The sequence below is a fragment of the Copadichromis virginalis genome, linkage group LG22, assembly GCF_057382275.1.
Source record: "Copadichromis virginalis isolate Kocher_CV1m ecotype Utaka linkage group LG22, C_Virginalis_male_GT1.1, whole genome shotgun sequence".
Taxonomy (NCBI): Eukaryota; Metazoa; Chordata; class Actinopteri; order Cichliformes; family Cichlidae; genus Copadichromis; species Copadichromis virginalis.
The window spans coordinates 32,079,917-32,088,247 of record NC_140638.1 but is presented as its reverse complement, the minus strand read 5'-3'; the positions used below and the strand labels follow the sequence as shown (position 1 = coordinate 32,088,247).

The 8,331-nt window shown below is 45.7% G+C and overlaps 1 protein-coding gene across 1 annotated transcript; it reads right to left on the bottom strand.

The window, feature by feature from the left end:
• Positions 1–3,073: 3,073 nt before the first annotated feature.
• Positions 3,074–6,873, bottom strand: sox4a (SRY-box transcription factor 4a). The gene has a single exon (XM_085446157.1). The coding sequence runs from the start codon at positions 6,335–6,337 to the stop codon at positions 5,222–5,224; it is 1,116 nt and encodes a 371-aa protein (XP_085302283.1). The 5' UTR covers positions 6,338–6,873; the 3' UTR covers positions 3,074–5,221.
• Positions 6,874–8,331: the final 1,458 nt, after the last annotated feature.

Genomic DNA, 8,331 nt, shown 5'->3' with positions numbered 1-8,331 from the left:
ATAAGTTAAAAAAAAAAAAAAAAAAAAAAAAACACCAAATTATTTAGGGGGGCTTAAGAATATTTTAGGGAGGCTTCAGCACCCCTAAAATAGGCCTAACGACGCCACTGCTGCCTGCCATAACGGCGGTGTTTGTGTACTTCTTTGTCTATGCATGCCTCATGACTTAGTGTCCCGCCTTCAACTTCACCGGCAGCATGCGAAAAATCACTCCAATACTCCTGCAGTAAGTCTGCAGGGACCCTGAACACATCTGTGGTGTTCAAAGGCGCGTTTGTATGAATTAAATGGTATTTTTATCTGCTGTGCTTTCTGTGTGATATTATATATGATATAATATTCCCATAGGGAAACACGGTGTATGAGCTCAGCAGTTAGCAGTGATCTCCTCTCACTTTATGCTTTATTTATCTTATGTGGCATCACCGCAATAATCCTGGACACTTTGATGTAATACTTTTGTAGTAATGCTCCAGGTTATTCTTGCTCTGTCATAGAGGAAATACACACTGTAGCCCAGGGACAGTCTGTAGTATGACACAGTTATTCGAGGCTTGTAAATCGCTTAACATAACACTATAAAAATGTTAAAAGTCAAACATAAAAATGACACAGATAAAACACGATACACATTATTATAAATCTGTTAATATATCAATATGTCAGTCTTAAAAAATCCATTCCAATTAAAAACCAAGTCACACAAAAATAAAGTCTTACTAATACTGGAATCTTGCAGCAGTATAATTTTCTTCCTGTGCTCTGTTTGAGACAGTTTGCATGAATTGTGCGAATGATTCCTTTGTTGTTATCTTGCACTAACACTTTGTTCAGCCGGACACAAAAAACAATAAAATAAAATCAGTTTATTCACTGTCTGAAACAAGCTTTTGATTTATTTGCTTTGGAGTACCTTATAAACTTGCATTCCTTCTAACAGCCAGCAGGGGGGCGAGAAAAAAATTAGCTGTAGATGTCGACATGGAAGACACTCCTCGGCTCTCTTGAGTAAACAATTATCTGGTGGATTTATTATCTCAAGTGATGTTCACTTTCTTACTTTCCATAAGGAGGACAAAGCAGGTCAGGCTGTGGGACTTGCTCTTTGTTAGTTTAAATGTTGTTACTGAATAAGTGGGCAGTGTCACTTGGTTTCACAGCTACATCTGTCCCATGAGTGTCGCTGCCCAGTTTCAGAAAACAAAGATGGGGACAGTGAGGGTGCTCACAACGGGGGAGTTAAAGAATGACTTTAACTAACGCTATGGTAGTTATGCCATCTTTTAAATACAGTCTATGCTTAATACACTTTTAGATCAAGCTGGGTAAGGCTTTACAAAAGTGTCACAAGAGAAATGAGAGGGACTGGTCAGGTAAGAAAGTTTAGTGGACAAACTTCTCTTTGCTGGTACATTTCAAAGGAAACATGGCAAGAAGGCCCTAACTAGACACCAATATTGTCTACTTTTAAAAGCAGAAAACATTCAGAGTGATGGATTTAGCCATTTATTTTCTAAGCTTATATGTTCTACTGTGTGTGTGTAAAAGCTGAATCTGAAACTTTACAGCTATTTGTCAAAGAATTGCAGAAGAGTAAAATATTTAGCCTTGAACTGGGCTGCACTTCCAATCTCATCAACCGCTCAGAGGGATTTAATTACAAACCACATTCACCCATTCACACATTCACATTCATGCTCAGCTTTTCATACACCCAGCAGTTTCTCAATCGCAATATAAAGCAGGAGAAAATGGAAAAATTCAGGTAGTTGTTCTCACGTAGTGACATTTGGCTCCCCGGATTCTTTCCTGTTGAAAGATTGAGCACAGAGGCAAAAACATGAAACAATTTCATTTCATATCGTGCTTCAATCATGTGATGATTTTATAAAAGAAAAAAATAAGAACTCATTAATAAAGGGTTAAAAATGTGTACCTTTGTTCAGATGGCTGGTATTTTATTGTTGGCCTGTATTTGAAGCAGTCACGGTCACTTGATCTTGATGGTGTCTGACACACTCAGGTTAACAGAGGAGACAAACAAACTAGTCCGCACTGACCCTCAGTATGTGTCTTTTTCATCCCCACACTCTGAGGACCAGACTGAACTTTTTTTCCTCTTTCTGAAACAGAGTGAACACCTCAGACAACACCTCACACACCATTTCCACAGTAATGTCAAGCTTATTGCAGACATCCCGGGAGCCGGTGTCTCATCTTTGGGATGGTGCGCTGCCTGTAATGGCCATGCCTTATCTCCCTCTCAGTACCCAGGCTGAGATGTCAGAGGAAAGCCGGAGACGACCATGCTCCCCTGACAGAGGAGGGGAGATGGAAATAATTACCAATGTCTCTTGTGGAAAAGGGCGTAAATTGATACACACTAAATGCTGAACCTTAGGGGTCTCTCTTGCTCTCTCTCCATGTGTGGCTCTCTCTCTCTCTCTCATCAGATGTAGGAGACAAATGAATGCATCCAGAAGGAATTAATTGGATTTGGGAGCAGTCTCCTGCACAATCCACCAGGACAGACAAACATCCCCCTTCTCTACCCTCTCCTTCCCTCCCCCCCTTTGGCACACACACACAGACACATGCCTCCTTTATTCCAGTCATGCCTTGCAGAAATGTCTGCCACCCCCCTTTATCCCCCTCCCACCACCCCACTCTGATGGATCAGTCTGTGTCCCCTTATCCATCTCACACACACACACACACGGGCGAGTGCCGTACTGCTCCCCAGTGGATTGCAACCTCTCTCTTGGATACAGTGTTTCCATGGCAGCCACGTTTTTTGCACGTGCAGAATGAGATGGAGTAAGCGAGAGAGGAGGAGACCACTCCTATCGATTCACTGGGTGCCTATTGATTCACTGTCTGCAGCTGCACACTTACCTACGGCAAACACCCCCGTGAGCTGCACACATGTTCACGCACGCTCATGCTCAGACAGGATGTAAACACCAGATTGGAGATTTTGGAGAGCCTGCTGTCAGCTAACCACACGGCGGTGCTTATGTTTGTCCTCTAGGAAGGTACGAACTATGTAAAATCTAGTAAACTTGTATATACACAGACGAGAAACATTTTCAGTTCCAGCTGATTTTATTTCCTTCTTGGAAGAAAATAAAAATAATAAAAAACAACAATCTGTACAGAGGTCTGAGAGGCAGTGATTGACCCAAACATTGGCTGGTTTTTGAGCATAAAACATCAGATATTGGCATGATTGGACAAAACATGATCATACACAGCATATTGCACAAATGAAAGAAAAAAAAAGGACGCTAGAAAAAAAAATCTTGAAAAGAAAATTAAGAAAAGAAAAAAGAAAGGAAAGAAACTCCTGGACCACAATCATCTTCAACATGTCCAAAGATGGCTGTCCTAGTGCCTGTCAATCATCATCATCATACATAAAAAAAACACACAATCTTTGCTTATAGTACAGTCAGTTTACATAAATATTTCGTTATTATTCTTTAAAAATCTTAAACACAACAGCTATAGCTACATATACCTGAATCTGAAATACAAATGCTATTTGCCATGCCATAATATAGGAAAACAATTAGCCTGCTATACTTAGCCAACAGGTACAGAAAGGTTAAATACTATTTTTTTTTTCAATGCAATTTGCGCAATAACAGATGAAGCACTTCATACATCTCCCCTCCCTCCAAAAAAGTCTAGGCAAAAAGTGGAATGAGTGTGAAATTCCATCCAGTGGTTCAAATAAAACTTATCTCCATAATTTAAAAAAAAAAAAAAAAAAAAAGCACACAGAGGTATTAGCTCTATCCAAACAGTGACTCTCTGGGATCTTTCGTGCCTAAACTTTCTTTTAGGTCTGTGTTGTACTGGAAACACAGTCACCACTCAGGCTGGGAGCCTCAGTGGCGCTTTGTTTACTTCGCTGGTGAAGCTGGAGTCACTGTGCCATTAAGAAGCATGTGGGTAAATACTGTAAACACTGTGAGGTCAGATTGTGCCAAACAAACCCCCCACCCCTCCCTCTCTCTGCACGACTAAAACACCAATGTAGATCCAAACAACAATGTTGTAGGCTACCCACTCGCCGGAAGAAGAAAAAAAAAACGTCCCCCTCCTTTTTTTCTCTATAGATTTTGTACAAAAATACAAGTAGAAAATCATGACACACTCAAATCTCCATAAAAGTGAGAGAAGTCGGACATTTTTTTGTTGTTTTGTTTTAAATAAGATACACTTCTAGCCCTTCCGCGCTGGATACAGACAGGTGTTATGTGCACAAACACAAACGAGACCTGTACGAGAACAATACTTCTATGTATAAAAAAGTTTGGCCGGTATAAATACATCGATATAAAAAAAAACGTCATCTGACACAGAGAAACTACAAAGTTGAAGCACTAGGCAGAAAGAATGCGTGTCAGGGGGAGAGGAAAAAGCATTGGTCCTGAATTGTGCACTGAGTGTTTTAAAAAGTGTTCAGAAAAGGGGCTTCTGAAGTTTGGAGTCAGTCTATGTTTAAAGTCCTGCCGTTGAAAGAGAAGCTGGTGATCGTGAATTGAGTCCTATGGTCACACAAATTGCGTAATTACGCAGCAATGAACTTTTTTTCTTCCTTTTTACGCATTTAAAACAACAACAAAATCCTCCTCAACGTGGAGGGCATGCTTGCTGATATTAAAAACATTTCTAGTTCGGAAAAAAAAACTACACCTGAATAGCAACTCGATGGTCAATGTGAATTGGCTATCTTTAAACAAACAAATAAAAAACCCCAACACGACGAGCTCTCCAGTAAGTGTCCCGACCTCAAAAATAACATTAATGTTCAAATGTTCAGTCTCAGTCTTCATCCTGTGCGGATTGGGTTGAACAGTCGAGCTCGAGTCTGTATCACTGGTCTCTGCTTACATTCACTCCTCCTCTGAGTCCAAATGCAAACTAAGCACCCCACCCCCCCTCCTCCCCACAGGTCTGCGCGTTCCCGTCAAGCGCACGGAGCGCAGTTCCAACAAGTCTGTGAGCAGCGCGTGCCTGGGCTTCAACGCGCACACAGGCCTACCCTTTTCTTTCCCGTTTTCACTCTCCCTCATTTAGTGAAAGAACAGCGGGAATCTTCTGGTGTGGACGCACACGCCTGTCTGAGGTGTCGGGTGGGGTGGGTTTGAACAGTTCAAAACGTTGCTGGGCGGGTGGTGGTGGGGCGGGCGTCGCGCTTCTCTCCCACCTTTCAGTAGGTGAACACCAGATTGGAGATGGTCGACTCCAGCCAGTCTCCTGAGATCATCTCGCTGACCTCTGGGGTGCAGTAGTCGGAGAAGTCGAAGTGGGAGCCCGCCCCGCACTCCCCGAAGCTCCAGTCCAAGTCCCGGTCCAGCTCCGCGTCGGAGAAGCCCATGCCGCCCAGAGACATGCTCTCAAAGCCGGGGCTCGGGTTCAGGTCGAGCCGCTCGTCTTCGAACTCTTCATCCGATGACGAGGACGAGACGGAGGAGGAGGAGTGAGAGGCCGACGGTGTTGGAGAAGAAGGGCGGGTGTACCTGAGGCGCGCGGTGTGCGAGGTCTCGCTGGCCGCCGGACTCTGCTCTTCGTACAGGCTGAGCGGGTCGCTGGACTCCGCCGAGCTGCTCAAGGCGGGACTGGCCGGGACTCCCACGGACGGAGGCCCGCTCTCCAGGCTGCCAGCCCCTCCGAACATGTGCGCGCGCCGAGCCTCTCCGCTGCGCTTCTCCGGGATCTGCCTGGCCCCGGACACTGACCTGGATTTGAAGAGCGACTGGTGGTCACCGGGAGAGGCGTAGTCCTGCGCCGCCGCGCTCCTCACGCCCCCCTGCTTGTGCGTCCTGCTCACTCCTTTGGACGCGGGGCTTCTCTTGACCCCGGACTTGGCGCCGCGCTCCCCGCTCTTCTCCCCGCGGTCCGCCTGCTTACTCGCCCCGCTCCCTGACTTCACTTTCTTCCTGGGCCGGTACTTGTAGTCTGGATAGTCGGCCATGTGTTTGAGCCTGAGCCGCTCCGCCTCACGGATGAACGGGATCTTGTCCGTGTCTTTCAGCAGCTTCCAGCGTTTCCCGAGCCGCTTGGAGATCTCCGCGTTGTGCATGTCCGGCGACTGCTCCATGATCTTCCTCCTTTCGATCTGGGACCACACCATGAACGCATTCATGGGTCTCTTGATGTGTCCCGTCGGAGTTTTGCACCACGCCAAGTCGCTCCGCTCCCGGGAGGAGGGGGACCCCGGGGTAGGAGACGCATCCATCTCCAGGTCCATCTCTCCCGTGTCCGTGGAGTCCCCGCCGGGGGAATGAGCGTGGGCGCTCTCTGTCTGGCTTATGTGCTGCACCATCTCTCTCCAAAGTGTCTGAAAACACCGCTCAGTGCTTTCACAAAGTTTTTCAAAACCGTATTCCTCACTTCTTGTTGGAGTCGGAGCACTGCTGTGAGCAGGTCTCTAAACAAAAAAAGTCCATCCAAGTCTGTCTCTCTCTTTTCAGTTCAGCACGCTTTGGAGACGCTCGGGTTTCTTAACTTTTCTTCTTCTGCGCTTCTCAGCGACAGTTTTTTTTTTAACTAATAATCCGGAAACTAATTTTCAACTGCCTGTGCGGCTGAACACTCGCAGAGCAAGGCTGAAAGCGCGCCGCTGTGGGCCGCAGCAGTGCGAGTCCCTTACGTGAACCTGGCTGTGAGCAGCGCAGCTCTTCCGTGCGGCTGAGAGACCATGTGGCTGAATGGAGCTGCTGCGCTTTCTCATAGTCTCCCTGTTTCCCTGCGAGCTCCCTGATATTACTGTAAACACAACAACGAGAACCTCGCCCTTTTATAGCTTTATCGCGAGACGTGAGCGCCAATCAGCGCCTGTCGCCATCCCGATTTTTGAGTCGGACCACTCCCACCTCCTCTTGCCATTGGCTGAATAAAAAAGAAAAAAAAACTGGTAATAATAATAATAATAATAATGTGCAATGAGGATCCGTGTGCCTGACCTCATTCCTGTCAGACTCCACTGAAGGAAGGCAAACTTGTGGTGTGTGTGTGTCCATATATATATATATATATATATATATATGTATATATATATATATATATATATATATGTGTGTGTGTGTGTGTGTGTGTGTGTGTGTGTGTGTGTGTATCCGTTTCCTGGCTGTGAGGGATATACTTAGATCCAAATTAGCTTCATGTGGTTGGGTAGTGACTAAATATAGATCCTGTGTAATGTGTCTGAGTGCTTTTCGGTTGGAGGGGTAAAGCAAGGAAATGCTGAGAAAACACCCACCCAAAAACAATCTCGCCCCAAACCTGCTATTTGCGACTCCTTACAACACGCCATGACATCACAGCCGGCAGATTTAAAAAGAGACTCAGGTAAGATGACGGCAGCTTTTATTTACTCCGTGCATCCTGGCGGTGCGAGGGGGGTGGGGGGTGGGGGGCTGCGGTGAACCATGAAGCCAACAACAACCTGTACTTACAATTATTAAAGTGAGAAACAAGAGTCCCCACTAAACACCCAGCAGCTCCGCACACTCCACAGTGCAGAGATTCCTCCTCTTCCTCCACCACCTCCTCCTCAGACCCATTATGTTAACATGTCAGTGTCATGTAAATATCACATTACAGCTTGTGTCGCTAGATGTCAGGCTAGAGCCAAAAGGAGCCACGCTGTATGGTGTGTGTGTGTATGTATGTGGTTGTGTGTTGCCGTGTATGGCAGGATGTATCTCCATGCTGTAATCGCCCGCTTTGAGCTGCCATCATTAAATCATGCAGGTGATGTCATCGGCTGGTTGGCAAAGGCCTCCTTTCTTTTCTTTTCTTTTTTTTTGCTGTTGCAGCTGACTGGCGTGAGCGCCGTCCGACGAGTAAAGCAGGGGTGACGTCTGACCTTTAGTCGCTGATCGATAACTAGAACTGATGTTTAACTTCTATTTATTTCTGTCTGATCTGGTCTTCAAATCTCTGACATAACATCTGCGTTGTGCTTAATTCACAAGGAGAAGCTCAAAAGAAGTCACACACTCTTTAAAAATGCACACAAACAGCTCACCCCCACCACACACACACACCCTCTGTGCTTACATAAATCAAACACATAAATAATAATGAGCTCCTTCATCAGTCTATATCTTTAGCCGTCCCAATTACAAGCATGCACCTGCCACTGGATTAGTCTGTTATCTCTATCTCTTTTTCCCGGGCTACACACACACACACACACACACACACACACACACACACACACATACACACACACACACACACACACACACACACACACACACACACAGCGGCACGTGTGCACATGGGTTTGTTTAAACAGGTGGAGCAGGTCTA

Coding starts and splice junctions, on each gene's coding strand:
- sox4a (XM_085446157.1), bottom strand. CDS start 6,337: ATGGTGCAGCACATAAGCCAGACAGAGAGCGCCCACGCTCATTCCCCC.